Source organism: Budorcas taxicolor, chromosome 1 (assembly GCF_023091745.1).
Source record: "Budorcas taxicolor isolate Tak-1 chromosome 1, Takin1.1, whole genome shotgun sequence".
Taxonomy (NCBI): Eukaryota; Metazoa; Chordata; class Mammalia; order Artiodactyla; family Bovidae; genus Budorcas; species Budorcas taxicolor.
The window spans coordinates 133,289,074-133,307,095 of NC_068910.1; the positions used below are offsets into that span (position 1 = coordinate 133,289,074).

General features: G+C 43.0%; 1 protein-coding gene across 1 annotated transcript in view; it reads left to right on the forward strand.

Annotated features, from left to right (window-relative positions):
• KALRN (kalirin RhoGEF kinase) overlaps positions 1–18,022 on the forward strand; it is a 694,022-nt gene that overhangs the window by 319,066 nt on the left and 356,934 nt on the right. Inside the window, exon 10 of the mRNA XM_052653860.1 lies at positions 9,385–9,507. Coding sequence (XP_052509820.1) covers positions 9,385–9,507 — 123 coding nt within the window. The remainder of the gene's footprint in view (positions 1–9,384; positions 9,508–18,022) is intronic.

Consider the following 18,022-nt stretch of genomic DNA (forward strand, 5'->3'; position numbering starts at 1 on the left):
TTGCCATTTCCTTCTCCAAGAGAAGGCTGAGTGCTGAAGAATTGATGCTTTTGAATTGTGGTACTGGAGAAGACTCTTCAGAGTCCCTTGGACAGCAAGGAGATCAAACCAGACAATCCTAAAGGGAATCAATCCTAAATATTCATTGGGAGGACTGATGCTGAAGCTGAAGCTCCAGTATTTTGGTCATCTGATGTGCACAGATGACTCATTGGAAAAGTCCCTGATGCTGGGAAAGATTGAGAGCAGAAGGAGAAGGGGGTGACAGAGGATGAGATGGCTGGATGGCATCACCAACTCAGCATGAATTTGAGCAAATTCTGGGAAATATCAAAGGAAGGGAAGCCTGGCATGCTGCAGTTCATGAAGTGTCAGACAGGACTTAGTGACTGAACAACAAGGCAGCCGCCATCCAAGGACATTTCTGATAAACATGTACTCAGCGTGTCCTTGACCTCAACGTGCTGTGTCTGGAGCTTTGAATGCCAGGCTAAAGGATAAAAGATTCACACCTTGTAACTAGTGGAGAGCTAGAAAAGATTCTGACCAGAGAAAACATGTTATCAGAGTGAAGGGTAGAGGTAATTTTGTGCCAGCAGAGGACTGAGTCGGAGTGGGAAGATGGTGGGATCACAGTCATTGACCGAAGTGATGGGAACAAGGGTGGATATGAGAGTATTTATGAAAAAGCATCACTGAAAATTGCTGTCCATTTTGTTATAGAAAGCAAAGGAAGTGTCAGGTATGAATATGGAACTGTATTTTTCCAAGTGTGGTTCTTGGACAAGTTAACCCAACTCAGGTCCACTTGTCCAACGTGGAGCAAAGCCAATGAACTGACACTGCCTAGAGAAGGAAAGAAAGTACAGTATTTACTGCAGGGTGACCAGCAAGGACAACAGGAAGCTGGTGCTCAAAAGACCTGAGCTCCTTAAATAGTTTTCAGGGAAGGGTTTTTAAAGGCAACATTGGGGGTACACACACAGGGTATGTGATCAGTTCATGGACATTCTTCTGATTGTTTGGTGGTGAGGTAACAGGGTGATGTTTCGAGAATCTTAATTATCAACCTTCTATTTCCATCCAGTCTGGGATCTACTGCTTGTGGTCAGCATGTAATCACCACCCTCCACTGGATGGGGGTGGGGGTCTTAGTTTCTGCAGAACAACTCAAAGATATGCACCAGCTTGTTATCCGTATCCCTTCAGGAGGAACAGGAGTCCTGTGGCTCTGTTCTAACCATTAACTACATGAGCTTCCTCTTTGAAACTTGAGGAAGGCCAAACAAGAACTGGGGACATGGAGAGGCTTTTTGTACCTGAAAGGGCCTCGAAGATCCTACTTGTTTCAGTTCCCCCTTTTCTTTGATGTTCCTCAATCCTGAGAGGAACAGGGGTGGGATAATAAAAGGAATACAGTTTTGGATAGAGAAGTTAAAAACTCGATTTAGGGGGGGACTTGCCAGGGTTTCAGATCTCTGGCATTAAGATCATCTGGGCAGAGTTGGGGCTTGTTAAAAACAGATTATCTGGTCCTCTTCCACACTATTTAGCTCAGAATCTGTGGATAACATGATGCCTGTGTTTTAGAAAGAACCCCAGGTGATTCTGAAGCATTCTAAAGTTTGAGAGCCTCTGACTTGAGAGATTCAGTCCTTAGTGATGAGAAGTGTGGTGATACCATAAACAGGAATCAAGGCACCGTGGTGAGGAGATGCTCTCAGGGAGCTGCCAAGGACGGGAGCTGCCAAGGACAAAGACGAGTTCCAGTCACCCCAGCCTGTTGGGCTGGCCAGAGTGGAGGGGCAGGGGAGGAAGACTGCTGGTCTCCTAGCTGGCCTCCACCTGGCATCACATGTGTCAGGAGACAGGACCATGGTTCTCAGGGGAAGATAATCTGTTCACCTGCTAATGAGTTTCAGCTGAGTCCTCTTGGAAAAATGACAGCTTTCCCTGCCATAGCAAGACATTTATTTTGACCATACTTGTTCCAAAGATGAGACAGAAAATGAATTGCTGATAACTGATAATTGCTGATAATTGGGCATTTCAAGTGTTGCCCACATGCTCTCCAGTCACAGCCAATGGGGAGCAGGGTGGTGTTGGCAAAGGATGAGCCATTCCCCTTTAGAACTAACATGCAGTGTGCTGTGTAAGGAAGCAGAAATAATGATTTGATGGGCTGTCCTGGGTACTCTCACACATCATGTGTACTGGAGCCTTTAACAGGACAAAATGTATTGTTGACACGTGATGATGTGTCAGCTCTCCTTCCTGAGCTCAGAATAATGGCTTCTACAGAGTTGAGGGCTGGGGCTGGGAGGTAGGAGCTGAGTGGGGCAGTTCTTCACTTTATGGAAAACATCTTGCCTATTTTATCAGGGATCAGATTATTACACAAAATTAATAACATATTTCAAATAAGATGATTGATCAGAGAGAGCCAGGGAGGGAATCAGAGAGTTGGAATTGTGATTTCACAACTGTTTGCTAAACATCTTCATTTCCTTTCATGGTTTTGCGCTTCATCACACAGAAAGTTCTCACATCAGATTGGTTAATTCACTAATTTATTGAGCTGATGTTCTTTGAGGACTTAGCAGTAAACCAAACAAAGCTCCTGCCCATGTGGGGCTTATATTTAGGAAGTAGAGAAAAACACTACTGCAAACAAACAAATATGTCATAGGTGCTATGTGATAGCCAGTGAGCTAAATGGATAAGCCATGGAATGTGTTTAAGAAAAGGTTCCAAGCATCCTAGGGAGGTGGGAGGGGGGTTCAGGATTGGGAACTCATGTACACCTGTGGCGGATTCATGTTGATGTATGGCAAAACCAATACAGTATTGTGAAGTAAAATAAAGTAAAATAAATAAATAAAACAGCAAAAAAAAAGAAAAGGTTCCAAGTATGTGAAATGGAACCTACACAGTCCTTGGGGCCAGAATGAGCTAGATGCATTCATGAAAACAGAATAATGGTCGGAGTACCATGGTGAATCAGGGGAGAAGGGAGAAGAACCTAGGTTCCTCTGTAAGTTATGATGCCCTTAATTTATTATGGTGCACATTTTAATGATGCTTTAGATACCTAAACCACTCACAGGTAAACAGAGCTTAGACACCAACTTGAAACTTTGTTCAAAGGTAGTTGCCTTCTCCTGCATTTTAAGTTGGAGTTCTTCTCCAGTGTTAAGTGAAAGTGAAGTCGCTCAGTTGTGTCCGACTTTTTGTGACTGCATGGACTGTAGCCTGCTAGGCTCCTCCATCCATGGAATTTTCCAGGCAATGATACTGGAGTGGGTTGCTATCTTCTTCTCCAACATTAAGATTCTGTCATATTAGAAGAATCAAAAAAATCAGAGTCCCAGGACAGGAAGCAGCTACACCTTTGATTTTCTCCCATTAACTTGGTTGCATTCATGCCCACTGTTCAGAAAATATAATACTTCTCTTCAAAAGGACTTTTCTGTTCTCCTTAGCAGCTAGAAATAACTGTCTCCTCCCCTGAAAAACAGAGTCTTGATTGTATACTGGTTGGAATAAACACAATTAGATGAGGAAGAAAGGGGGTGATTAGGGGATTATACATAATGACAGTTAGATTGGCTCCTAAATCCAGTTCAGGATGTGAGTGTCTCCCTTGGAAAAGGCTGTTCTGGGAAAGGACTAATTCTGGTGGAAAAGTTGGGGAAAGCTGGGGCATGAGAAAGGAAGAACTTTACAAGTGGTTTGCAAGGTTACCTGCCTGCTGTTGTGGTGAGGAGTCCTGAGCTGAGCAGGACTACTGTCCCCAGTGACGGGCCAAGAACAGACCTCCGGCTGAATGGGTTGGCACAGCTTTCCCCGAGACAGGAGGCTGCCATGCTTGCACTTGACAGTTCATGTCTATAAGTATTCATTGAGTATCTCCTGCGTGTGCAAGGCTGATGGGGATACTGGGGGCAAGCAAGTGATGAAAGGGTAGCATACAATGGTGAAAACTTCGTACTTCTTCAGGAACCACCTGCAGAGTGAGACAGTGCAGAGGGAGGATACACACAAAGGGAGAACTTTGAATGCAGGCTGTGAGAGGTACTAAAAGGGAAGGTCCTGTCTAAGGAGTATGGAGCTAGAGGCATTCAGAGTCATATGTTGAGAGGATGAGTCTGAGTTGACTTCAGCATGTCTTAACAAACCCCTCTGCCAAGTACCATGCTATGTCCAGGAATCACAGAGAGGTCAGAGTCTAGTGGAAGAGACCAGCCTGTGGGCAATAATTGTAGTTTGAACAGAGCAGAGAAGAGTGATACCACCCCCAGCCTGAGTGGGATGTTAGAAAAGACTTTCCAAAACTAGAGATTTTGAGATGGTGCTTAAAGGATAAAAACAAAGGAGCCTGGGAAGTAGATGTAGGGAGAAAAAGAGACATTTCATGTGAAGTGAAAAATAGCAAGAACAAAACTCAGAAGGTAACAAGCAGTTTTGGGGATATTGAGAGATGGGACAGGAATTCGTTGGAGGTGGGGTTTGGGGTGGGTGGGGCTGGTCACAGAGGACTTCACATGTCATGTTAACGCTTCCCTCATAGCTCAGTTGGTAAATTATCTGCCTGCAATGCAGGAGACCTGGGTTTGATTCCTTGGTGGGAAAGATCCCCTGGAGAAGGAAATGGCAACCCACTCCAGTATTCTTGCCTGGAGAATCCAATGGACAGTGGAGCCTGGTGGGCTGCAGTCCATGGGGTCGCAAGAGTTGGATGCAACTTAGCAACTACACCACCACTACCAAAAATTATACCCCAGTGAAATGCCTTCAGGAATGCAAGGGTTAATTCAACATAAGCCTAAATTTATAATTCTTCAGATGGATTTCATATCCCTAATTTTTTTTTATCATTGGGATCCAGCTATATTAATAATTTATAGTTTATTTTTAAACCTTCGTATATAAAATTACTCCTTTGAAATTAAAGGCACATCTTGCCAGAATCAGACTGAGAACTATCATTGGGTGCTACTTCCCACTCAAATTCATTCACACACCTGTCATTTATCAAAACCGGAATGTGAGTATGAAAATTGAAAGAAAGCATGAAAAAATCTGTCATCTGCTATCCCTTGTGACTCACTTGCTTCTGCACCAGTGACAAGTTCCTCTTCCACCCAGTTTTTCAAGCCTTTCTCCTGGAGGGATTAACCTTCCACCTGCTTCTTCATCACCCCCATGCCCAGTCACCAAATCCTAGCCATTCTGTCCCCTAAATATTACTCAAACCTGCCTCCTCACAGACACTGCCATTGGCCTCATCTGAGCTATTGCCTCTTGTCAGGATTTCTGTGGGAACTTCCTGTTTTCCTACCCATGTTCCTGCCTTCATCCAATCGATTCTCCACAAAGCAGTGAGAGCAATAATTTTTCAGTCAGACCTGATGGTGTCTTCCTCCTCCTTTAGCCCTTCAGTGGCTCTTAGGCCAAACACTGGAATGAAGCTCAGCCCACCAAGGCTTAGCTCTATCTGGTACCTGCCTTCTCTGGGCGCATTTCCTACTAAAGCCTACTTCAGCCATGCTGATCTTTGCAGCTGCTAACTTGGTTAAGTCCTACTGTCTCTCGGGTCTCAGCTAAACCTCATTTCTTAAGAGTGAGCTTCCCTGACTGTTGGCACTTTTCACCCTTGCAATTAATGACGAATTGTGTGGTTTCATATCTAGTGCTCATTACCCACCTAGACTGAGTTCCGAGAGTCAGGGCCAGCCCTGCCTTGTTTAATCCTGCACCTTGGGCTGTCCTCTGGCCTGACACTAGGCCGCCATGAAACTAACAATATATATTTATTAGAGTATGTGAATAGCCATATCCCACACATGCTTCTCTGCATCCAGAGGACCCTTCCTTCAGACAAAAAATAAAAGGAAAACCTCCTATTGTTGGAAACACTTAGATACCAATTCAAAACCAACAATAGTATCATTACCTATCATCCTGTACTATCCTAACTATAACTGATAATTGACTGTTTTAAGTAGGATCTTGTAGATGAGAGAAATTAAATAAAGGGGCACAAATAAGGGGTACCTTGATGGGTGCTTACACTTTGATAGGGTCCAGGGTGAGGCTAGAAACTCAATTTATTCTTCAGCCAGTGATGTTCAGGTTCTGGGTCTCACTAGACTTCCAATGCTGCACATTAATTTACAGTGTGTCACTAATTGCCAGGCACTGCTGGTGTCTGCTCACAAGCACATTTCTCTGCTATGCAGTACATGTTAGAACCCTGTATCACCAGGGTTGGGGACCATGAAATCAAAGGTCAAGAGAGCTTATGAACTGTCTGAAACAAAATCGTCAGAAATTATCATTTTGAACAATTCATTGATTACATTTATCTGTCCTCAGGTACTTTTTCAGTCTCTATGTATTACTAAAGTAATTTTATTCCCTTCCTACAGCTTTTGCTTTTATATTTGTTAAACTGATTTCCCTGCAGTCCCTGACTCCTCAGTGAGGTTACACTGTTTTCCCCACAGCTCCAGTTCTAATGAAAGAAGTTAGACTAAATGGAGACAATGTAACATCACAGAGCAAAGTTATGTTTAAACTAAGTAAAAGCCCCTTAAATATGAAATAGACTTTAAGTGGTTAAATTTGAGCTAATTAAGTAAACTAGGTGTCACTAAGGGAAAATGAATTGACATTTTAAAGAAAGCAAAATAACTGAAACAGGAAACAAACTGCTTTTAAAACAAAATGTTTAAAAGTTGTGAAAACACCCTCAGGGAGTATAAAAGCTAACTGTTTGTGAACTAGTACATCTGAAACATCTCTGTCTAACCAATTTGCTTTAGAATATTATTTAGAATATTTATTGAAAATGAAATAGATTGAAATTTTAGAGATTGAAAATGAAAAGGAACAAAATAAGATTCATGAAAAAACTGCCAGAGAAGTAGGTCACACTTAACTACTCAAAAAAAATTTTTTAAATTATGATCTGAAAAATACGTCATAAATTCCAAGCACTCGTGAAAAGCTACAAGACAGCTCTTTTGTATATAAAAATTATCTCCAAGCTTCAGTTCATTCTCAAAAGGGGATTAATGAAAGTTTAAATATGCATAAAAATTATAAAGTTGCACCATCCATGGTGCACAATATATGGGAAAATTTGTGACTAGAAATGTTTATCTTTGGCTTTGCATGCTAATACCCATCATTCCTTTTACTGTACAGAACTGTGGGATCAAATTGTGGTAAGTCAAGTAAAAATGCACTCTCCTGATTTTTTTTGCTGAAATATCACCATAAGTAACTCAAAAGAAAAGTAGGCTCTTCTTTATTCTGAGAAAGGGATATTTAAAGTTCCTGTCAGTGCTGCTTTCAGTGTTTGCAAAAGGTAAAAATTCAGTTCACTTACTATTGCAATTTCTTTCTGCAGATGTGCCTCCAGAATATTAAAAAGTATTGTCAGATTTTTGTTAGTGTTTAAAATCTTTTTGATTGAAGTATAGTTGATTTACAATATTGTGTTAGAGTCAGGTGTACAGCAAAGTGATTCAGTTTTATACATATATATTTTCAGATTCATTTCCATTATTGATTATTACAAGATATTGAATATAGTTTCCTGTGTTATATATAAATTCTTTTTGCTAAAATGTTTAAGCTCTTTACACTAAATGTTTAGATAAAGTCATTTTTGGAAAGGCTTTTTTCCCCTTTATTTTCATGGATGATTACCTGACTTGGCTTTGTACCATGTACTTTTGTTAAACCTCATTTTTATATTTATATGTGCTTTTCTCTAATACCATCTTGGTATGACTTTATGATATTGAAAGAGTCCATACTTCGTACAATTGCAGACATTAATTTATCTCAAATGTCAGAGGCTGTGAAGCCAAAGGCTAGCTTCTGTAGAACCAGAACTCCCATGCCTACAATCCAGGCAATGATTTGGTCTCTCTGCTTACCACAGGACAATCTGTAAAAGAAACAGCATTAAAGTACCCTTTAAACAGGCCTAGTCCATCTGACTCATTTTCCCAAAAGTCCTTCTAAAATCTGGGAAAACTAGTACCTCATTAATCAAATGTTTAGCTGAAGTTTACTGTAGTAGGAGCAGAGTCAAATTAGTTGAATCTTGGCAGGATCTGCAACAGGTGTGTCTGCCCTGCAATTCTGATTTAATTGTGGCCATTTGATTTATTGAGTGCCAACTTCTCAGAGCCCAGATGAACTGCTTCCCTTCTCTCTGGGAGATCCACATTTTTGTGACGGAGGCCTGGCATGCTGCGATTCATGGGGTCACAAAGAGGCAGACATGACTGAGTGACTGAACTGAACTGAACTGATGTGGACAAATGCAAAAGGGACTCCAGGCTTTGATCCTGCCTATATTTCAAGGGTTTTACTAAGGGGCACCCACTCCTCCTGTCAAGTGACCCTCAGGACAACATATTTTCTCACCTTCTCAGCATTCCCTCACCCATCCTTCTACTGCTTCAGTCACCTCTTTTTCAGCTGCCCTCAACTCCAGGGGAAATGTCTTAAGGCCAATCACTAGACCTTAAGTCTGGAGAACATGGAGTCTCTACTGCTACCCAAGAGCATCAGCGATGCTAAAGACCTTTATTTGGTTGATTGGTTGATGCTGATTGAGGAGAAAGATGAAAAGAAGCCAGAGAACACAGTTGTCCTGGTGATTGGCTATCTTTGGTACAGTTCCAGTTGGGGATTGTCTACTCTGGACTTTACCCCCAGAATTAGGGAGGGAGTCCCAGGAGAGCAATGAGGCAGGGTCCCCATGACTTAGTGTCACTTCCATGAGCACTTTTGTGGTGGAGTGAGAGCCAAGGAGCTGCCCTGACCTGGCACTGCCTGTGTGTGTGCTCAGTGGTTCATTGATGTCTAACTCTTTTGTGACCCCATGGACTGTAGTCTGGCAGGCACCTTTGTCTATGGAATTTTCCAGGCAAGAATACTGGAGTGGGTTACCATTTCCTACTCCAGGGGGATCTTTCTGACCCAGGGATTACTGCCTAACTTCCTGCAAATGTGTCTGATTTTGTGGTTGGAGTCAAAGTTGTGAGAGGGTTAAACTGTGTCTGGCGGTCTGTGTAGCTTGTTTAAAATAATGGGCTTATTAAGGCTGAGAAAACTGAACAAGTAATGAGAGGATATTCTGGAGATCAAAAAGGAAGAACTGAACTTAGTTAAGGGTGGGATTATTATATTGCCAATGACAGTAATGAAATCCCTGTGTCTATCATGGATTGAACATTTCCACCTGGACTGCCACTTTCTAATTGGGATGGGACTCTGATAGCCTAGCGGTCACACACGTTGTCACATGTCTTTCCTTTTGCCGAGAAGTCATTGTTTCTGTCTTCCTTCTCTGACTAGGTGTTAGATTGGATTGAAAACCACGGCGAGGCCTTTCTCAGCAAGCACACAGGGGTCGGGAAGTCTCTGCACCGAGCTCGGGCCCTGCAGAAGAGGCATGATGACTTCGAAGAGGTGGCTCAGGTGAGATGCTGTGAATGGTTGTATGTGTTTGGATCCCGAAGAAGGAGACCAGGGCTGTGGCTTTGGTGTTTGGTGGGGCACTCTGGGCTGCCTTCCTGCCTGATGCAAGGAGATCCTTGTTTTGGATCACTAGATGAATGGTAAATAAATATTTGTCAACTGCGAACAGTTGCAATAGAAAAACTAAGGCAGGGAAGAGGTAGCTGGGAAGGGTGTCAATACAGGATGGTAACCCTAACCCCATGCTGTTCCTCCTTACTGAGGTAGAGGAATTGGGTGTAAAATCCATTGCCAGTTTGCTCATGTAAAGTACAGGTCAGAGAGAAAAATAAGAGTGGGGAGGCTTCCCCTGTCACAAGCATTACTTTTCCCTGTCCAGCCAGCAAGTAATCTCTTGATATAACCCACCTCTCCCTGCTTCTGCTTCCTGATTAGACTGTGTCTTTAGGAGAGGAGAGAGTGTCGTACCTTCCAAAAGCCTCCTGCTTTTAGGAGGAGTGTTTCCTCCAGAAAGGGGCACAGGGGATGTGGGCCACAGAGGAAACACGTACACTCAGGTGCAGTCACCACATCACTGCCCTGTAAATAGGCCTCTAGAGCTGGGTCTCATGTTCTGGAAATGAATCCTTATTCATGTCTTGTTCCCTGTCCCCATTCTGGGGAAGGCAGTGGGCAGTGGAGCTGCCTAGCATCCTAGAATTGGTAGTCCACATAGGAAAACCACCCCTGCCCATGATGAAGGCAGGTGGACGGACGGTCAGTAGCCAGCTGCCTCAGCTCTGCTTTGTCCTGTGTTGTGTGACCATCCTGCTCAAGTGATGAGAAAGGAGGTGATCCAGGCAGGAAAGGGCTCTGTCTTTCTTGCTTCTGTTTTCAACTAGGTGAGGGCCACTGGGAGGAGAGAAGTGGATTTGACCCAGAATTAGATAATTTCTGAGTTAGAGATCAGTGCCAGTCAGTGAAAGCATTAGAAACCTGTGTTGGTTGTTATGGGCTGCTGGTTATGAGACAGTCACAAAGGGCATCACACATGGTATGAAGTCAGAGGCTGGGGGCCACTGGTCAGCAGCACTGCAGAGGGTCATGACTGAGTGCAGAAACCTCTTTCAGCTTCATGATTTTATGATTCTTTTGACCCAAGGCTGATGTGACAAGGGAATTCTGAGCTCCCATTTTCTGCATTCAAGTTTAAAACCTGTGTCGAATCAAAGCAGGAAAAGAGCTGTCTCATCTGTCACGGTGCCTGGAAATATGCCCTTCTGCAGGGAAGAGCAGAGAAATGGCTACCCATGGGGACAGGCCTAGGGCAGCACAAAGTCCCTGAACCCACACTTCTCCGCTCGTGGGATAGTGGATGCATCTTTGATTCTCACTGCTTGTTACTCTTTGAGGTAAAGATACTTAAGGCAGTCATTAAAATAAATAGAAGGAAATTATACCTGTGAAGAATGAATGCAGCAATTCATCATCTGTCATTAGACTTTAACCTAAATCTTGTGTTGATTACCTTTGAACACATTTTAACTCATCTGAAGGAAATGAATTAAGTATTTATGCGTTCTCCTTCATCCTGCAGATGGCACTCTTTCAACAGCCTGTGTAGAAGCCGAGCTGTGTGAGTAAGGGAGCCTCAGTCACGACAGCCTGACAGGCAGATGGGGAGGGGTCAAGGCCAGGGGGCTCACCAACAGCTGTCTCTGCAGGCCTTTCTAGTCTAAGCTGCTGATATTGTCCATGCTCAAACAGAAGAGCCGGGAACCAGGAGACCCCTTCTGGTCCAGACAGATACTTGACTCAGGTTGCCCATAAACTTATCAAATGGCTCAGGCGATAGAGTAAATCAGATTTTTAAAAGCACTTACTACATACATACACACACACACACATTATATATATGTGTGTATATATATGTATGTGTATGTGTATATATATATAATGTGTGTGTGTGTGTATGTGTTGCATGTTAAATGTCACTGGCGGTATAAACAAGCATAGAAATGGAATTGCTGCCCATAAAAGCATAGTTGTCAGGGGACAGATGCGTCCATATCTGCTCAGGAGGTAGAATGGGCAATGGTGCTGCCATTTTGTCCTGAGATATTTTCTATAACTCAGTAGGGGAATATTCAAATGCTCGTGGTTTAGAGAACAGTTGTGCCCACTCTGTTAATGGTCTGCTTTATGACCTCATTATCTGAAATACCAGACTCTCTGTAAGCTGGTTTAGTCAAAAATTAATAAGCATTTACATTCAAATATATATATTTTAAAATCTCAAAGCCACAAGTCACATTTAAGTAGCTAAGCACTAGTGTGACATTTTTGAAAGAACAGACCATTCAAAAAAAAGAGTTAAAGAAACATTAAAAACACAGTCACAATTAGGTACTTCATTCAGTAATCTCTGGTTAGTTATTTCTCTAGCTGATCCTTGCTTTTCCTCAACCCTGAATACATTTTTAAAAAACCTCATTCTGAGTCTTGGGGTCAAAAATAGGCAAAAAAAAAAAAAAAGGAAGAGAAACATTTTAGTGGACCTACTAATGACCTTGCCCCTAAAGGATATTCAAAGTATAATCAGCTAACTTACCAGAGTAGTAGGGTGAGTAGAATAGGATAATTCCTAGAGATGGATAGCCTAAGTCCACAGAGTTGGACAATTCAGTCTCCATGTCCCATCAAGTCTCTGTGTAGGTCCCCATAGAAAATGAAACAAATGCATAGTTTCTGTCTTGTGGAACTCACAATCTAATAAAAAACATGCAGCCAGTGTATTCCAACCCTCTAAGAAGTCCTGCAGTAACAGCGGGGACGTAACCTTTACTCTTTAAGGGTTTTCAAGGGGTACATCTAGTGAAACCAAGATAAAGCCTGAGTTCATCTGATGATCCAAAAAATATGCCTGCCTAGCGGTGGAGTGGTAACCTTTGGACTAAGTTCCATCTTTCTTGTCACGCCTGAGATGGTAACCAGTTATAGCAGCTGCAAATGCAAGCAGAAGGAAGAGCGGGGAGAGATTAAGTAGATACTTTTTCACACTCCAGTTTCTCAGAGATGATGAAAGCTTCTTAGGCAGGATGGAAAAAATGGTGAGAAAGCCAGGAAAATGCTGATAAATTAATGTCATGAAGTGGGCAAGTGGAAGAATGTGAAACAGCAGAGAAATGAGGGACAGTCTTACCCTTTGGAGCTTGCCTGGCACTCTTCCCATTGGGGTGGACTCAGTACATTCCTCTTTCTCCTTCCCTCACTAGGGAGAAGTTACTGGCATGAGCTGATGGGAGGGGTCTTGTGACCACTGTCAGGAAGAAGAAAGATATTTTATATAGTGGATAATTCCCAAACAAGGGTTTTTAAGGTCATGTTCTATAGACTTGATGTGGAAAATTGAGAGGAGGTCGGAGCCAATATCCAAGATATTATATAGAGCCTGCCAAGAACTTCTTATCAAGACTATGAATTGCCCACCACCCCCGCCACCACTTTTGCTGCTTCCTGTGTGGAACAGACAGCAAACTCGGAAGAACTGGGAGTCCATTCTTAATGGCTAAAGTTCTGGGTGGCGCACTGAGAGATTCAGAAGCACAAGTGGTGTTTCTGCCTCTTGTTCTGTATGATGGTAGTGACTATGAGAAAGAAGGGAGGCTGAGAAACAAATGATTTCCTGTGTGAATGATGTTTTAAAAAGTCTTTTGGACGATATCCTGCAAAGCCAGGATGACGGACTTCTGGCAAGGGGCAGAGTGCATCTTGTAAAGATGGAGAAGGATGTGCTTTGGCAGGAAACGTCGTTGATCTGTCTAGAAGGATTTAGGTGAACTTTGAAATTGAAGGAGAAAATTACCCCAGTAAAGCCAAAACCAGATATGTGAGGCCCACAGGTGACACAGAAAGAAGCATTTTCTGAAGGAAATGCCCTTAGGTCAACTTAAGTTGGAAAAAATACCAAAAGTACAGATTGTAAACAATATTTGTAGTCTCTCTTATCCATATATCAACAAAAGGCATGTGTAATAAGTAAGGTACTTAGAGTTTAACACAAGATAAATGTAAATATTCCTGAGACTTTAGGGTATTAAGCATAAGTAAAAAATGGCAATTGTATAAGGTTTTCTGTTTAGACTCTTTTCATAGGAGGGCTAAGGATATATTAGAAAGGTTCTTATCTATATGAGATCTACAAGCCTGAGGGTAGTAAACAGTATGAAGAAATAATAGAGATTAAAGGAGAGCAAAGAGAAAGCCATGCTTGAGACTCGAGAGGACCATAGTCTCCTCCATTAGATGGAGGATATAGGAATGTCTGATATGATTTCAGTTCTGGCTCAGGGAAAACTATAGTGGTTATGAGAGCCCTCAAATTTCCTGGCATCTCCTGTAAATTGTGACACCGTAAATAAAACATTAATAAGTTGATGAGAGCAAAGCGTTCTATTAATACAATATAGAGAGAGGATCATTTTAGAAAAGCTTGAAAGACTCTCAAGAACCTTGACCTTTAGATGAAAGAGTTTAGACATTTCTCTTAAAGGGGAATATTAAAGACATTTGAATGATGATGCAAATTAAAATATAATCTCTAAACCAGAGAAATAAGAATTTCTTTATGCACTATTTAGATCACATAAGAATATTGTGCCTAGTTCTAGAAAATATATTTTCAAAAGGATATTGACAAACTGTGCTGTGATTGTTGGAAGCCTGCCAAGATAGCGACATTGAAATAACTGGATATGTTCAATTATATGTTCAACTATTTTGAGTAAATATTTTTGTATGGAAGGTTGGGGTGGGTGGAGGATTGATAGTTGAAATCTTCCTGTAGAAGAAATAGGGTGAAAGGTATTGTGAAGCTAATTTTAGCTTAACTCATGTATCATTTCCAACCCACAATTACTTTTTTATACACTATCCAAAACCAGAATGAAATGTCTTGTGATGCAGTGAGCTTCTTATCATGGGAGGTTTTACATTAGAGGCAACTCTTTTTTCCTTAAACATCCTCAAGTTTTTCCCACCTTAAAAAAAAAATGAATAAAAAGAAACCCTACTTCCCATTTCTTCTTCCCTTGAAAGCCCAAGTTCTTAAGAGAACAATTTATAGTTGCATGGGCACTTACTTCCTTACCTCCTAGATGCCCTTTGACCTCTGCCATTGGGCTTCTTTTCTCTCTAACCGATAGAGGTTAATCTTACCAAAGTCTCCACCTGAACGTTTCTTTTTGCCTGTTAAATCCAAAGGATACTTTTTTAGATATTAATTGGTCTTCCTGAAGCATTTGACCCTGTCAGCCACTTTTTAAATCCCCCCATTGTCAGCCTTCCATGACAGCTAGATCTCTTGGTGTCCACATGACTTTCTTACTGGTCCTTCTTAGACTCTTCTCCTTTTCCCCAGGATTTGTTCCCCAGACCTTCTCTTGTCCCTTTACACAGCCTGCATGATTTTATACTCTTTCCCACTCTCAGTTGGCCCCCTGCTCTGATGGCTTCCAGACCCATGTCTCGTCTCTGGTCTCACCCTGCGCTTCCTGTCTGAAAACCCACTGGCCGTCTGGACATTTCCACTTCAGTTTTTCAGAGGGTTCTCCAACCTCATGTGTCCAGAGTTTATTTGAGCATCTTCTGCTCCTTCCAGGTGTACTCTTACCCCTGTGTTCCCTGTGCGAGTGAACAGCACCAACCATCCAGCTGCTTGAGCTAGAAATGTGGGAGTTGTTCTTGACTCTCACTCCTGAATCCTTCACAAAATCCTACTGACTCTTTATCTTTAATGTCCCTTTTCTTCCATCTTCTTTACCACTGCCCTAGAGCAGAGTCTCATTGTCTCTTGATTGGATTACTACAGTATTTTCCTGTTTTCCCTGACTCTAGTCATGGTCTCCTTAAATCCATGCACAAATTGCTACCAGAGTGGTTTTCCTAAAATGCACATCTCATTGTGTTACTCCATCTGTTACGGTACTCATAGGTGTCTTCCCACCGGGAATAAGTTCAGACTTTTTTTTTTTAAAGACGGCTTGGCTCTTACTTTTCTGTCTGTGCAGAATTTCTCTAGTTGTGGCAAGTAGGGGCTACTCTCGGGTCGCAGCGCGTGGGCTTTTCATTGCAGTGGCTCCTCTTGTTGCAGAGTGCGGACTCTAGAGCTCAGATTCAGTAGTTGCGGCACACAGGCTTAGCTGCCCCTCAGCATGTGGGGTCTTCCCGAACCCATGTCCCCTGCATTGGCAGGGAGATTCTTACCATCTAGACTCCAAGAAAGCCCCTCAAGCTCTTGATACTGTAGACCTTTTAGAACCTGACTGCTGACTTCTCTGGTTTTACCTTTTATCCCTTCTGTGCTCTCTCCACCCCACTGTATACTTCTGCTGTCTCAGGGTTTTAACTGAACAGGTCATGCTCCCAAGTCTCAATGCAGTCTCCCCTTTAATGCTTCCTGCTCTTTAACTACCCTGACCAGTTTCTGTTCATCTCTGAGCACTCATCAAGTCCTGCCTCTTCCTTCTCCCTTTTGAGCAGGTCCTAATAACAACAGTGCTAAAGGTAATAACGTGGACAGAGGAGCTGGTGGGCTAAAGTTCATGGGGTCACAAAGAGTCAGACACAACCGAGTAGCTAACAACAACAACAGTGACAAAAACAGTAACACTGAGTACTTTCTATGTGCCAGATGCTGTTCATTTCATTCTGATAACATCCCATGAGTTAGGTATTGACATTACCATTTACAGACAAGGAATCTAAGGCAAAGAAGTAAAATAATAGCTCAAGTTGGCAGAGCTAGTAAGTGGTGGAACTGGGATCCAAATCCTAGTAGTCTGACTCCAGACCCCTGGCTCTCAACCCTTTTGCTGCAGAGTCTCTTGATTCACAAAGCTTTGGATGTCTCTGGGATCAGACCTGGCAGGGTGCTCAGTTCCACCCCAGAACCAGTTCCTAGTCCTTTCTGTGTATGGATCTGGGTGACCCCTCAGACAGCCACGTGTTAGCCTGTGGCCAACCGGACTGCTGAGTGCCACTCTTTCCTGCCTTGTGTCTAAGAATTCCCTTGGATTTCAGGGTCACCTACATGACCCTCTAGGACATCTTCTTATCTAAAAGTTTTGTGTGACCCCAGGGCTGTGGAATCCTATGACTGCCTCTCACTATTCTCTGCCTATCCCCTGCCTCATCTGAAACACAGGTACCCACAGTTCGTGATAGCTCGCTATGCTCTCTGCTGGAGCTTGGCTTATTTAACAATGAACTTGGCCAGTCTCTGTCCTGAGTCTTCATTTCCATTTCCTAGCAAAAAGTGGGCTACACTTGACCCAGTCCAGGATATTATTTTGTCTCTTTCTTTTTACCTTATGCTAAAGTCAGGCTATCATTAACAAAACCTCCTTGTTTTCAGACCACATCCCCCTTAATAGCTCCACGAGCCTATATGAGACCTCCCTCTCAGTTGTAATTTTTACAATACAGTAAAGAAAAGTGTAGCATTTGCAGTCAATCTGTTCTTTCCTTTTGTTGGCCTTGGACCCTGTGATAATCAATTTCCCTGAGACTCAGTGTCATCTCTAAAATGGAGACAGTGATACCTCCCCTGAAGACTGATGTAAGGGTCAGAAATAACACATGGAATGTGCCTAATAGAGCATTTGGTTCCTAGGAGGTGCCTGGTGAATGGTGGCCTCTGCAGCAGCAGTGGTGATCATGGTAGTGGTGGTGATGGGACATTTCCAAGCCTCACTCCCCTCTAGGAGGGTTAGCATGTACCGTACTGTCACCTTTCAAGACTCGGCTTGGTGTGCTCTGTGTGTGCTGTGCTAAGTTGCTTCAGTTGTGTCCGACTCTGTGACCCTATGGACTGTAGCCTGCCAGGCTCCTCTGTCCATAGGCAAGAATGCTAGAGTGTATTGCCATGCCTTCATCCAGGGAATCTTCCTGACCCAGGGATCAAACCCTTGTCTCAGGCATCTCCTGCATTGGCAGGAAGATTCTTTACCACTGGCACCATCTGGGAAGCCCCAGGTGTCGCCTGGTCTGCCTAATTATGTTGGAAAAAGTAGGCTTGTCCTTTGAGATGGGTCAGGTGCTGACTGGAAAGATCAGCTACAGGAACTAAGCTTGGCCCTCAGGTTAAGCATATGCAAGAGGAGTCCATCCAATATGACCAGTCAGAACCATGGAAAAGGCATAGAGTAATGGTACATTCAGCCTTGGGGTGATAGGAGGTACCAAGCGTTGGGCATCTGGGAGTCAGTGTATTCAGAGATCTAAGGAGGAAGATTGGTGGTTTGCATTGAGATGACGCTTAACAAATAGCAAGCTCTCTTACCAGCTAGCAGGCTTCAGTTGCTGCTGCTGCTGCTGCTGCTGCTGCTAATCACTTCAGTCGTGTCCGACTCTGTGTGACCCCATAGACGGCAGCCCACCAGGCTCCCCCATCCCTGGGATTCTCCTGGCAAGGCAAGAACACTGGAGTGGGTTGCCATTTCCTTCTCCAATGCATGAAAGAGGAAAGTGAAAGTGA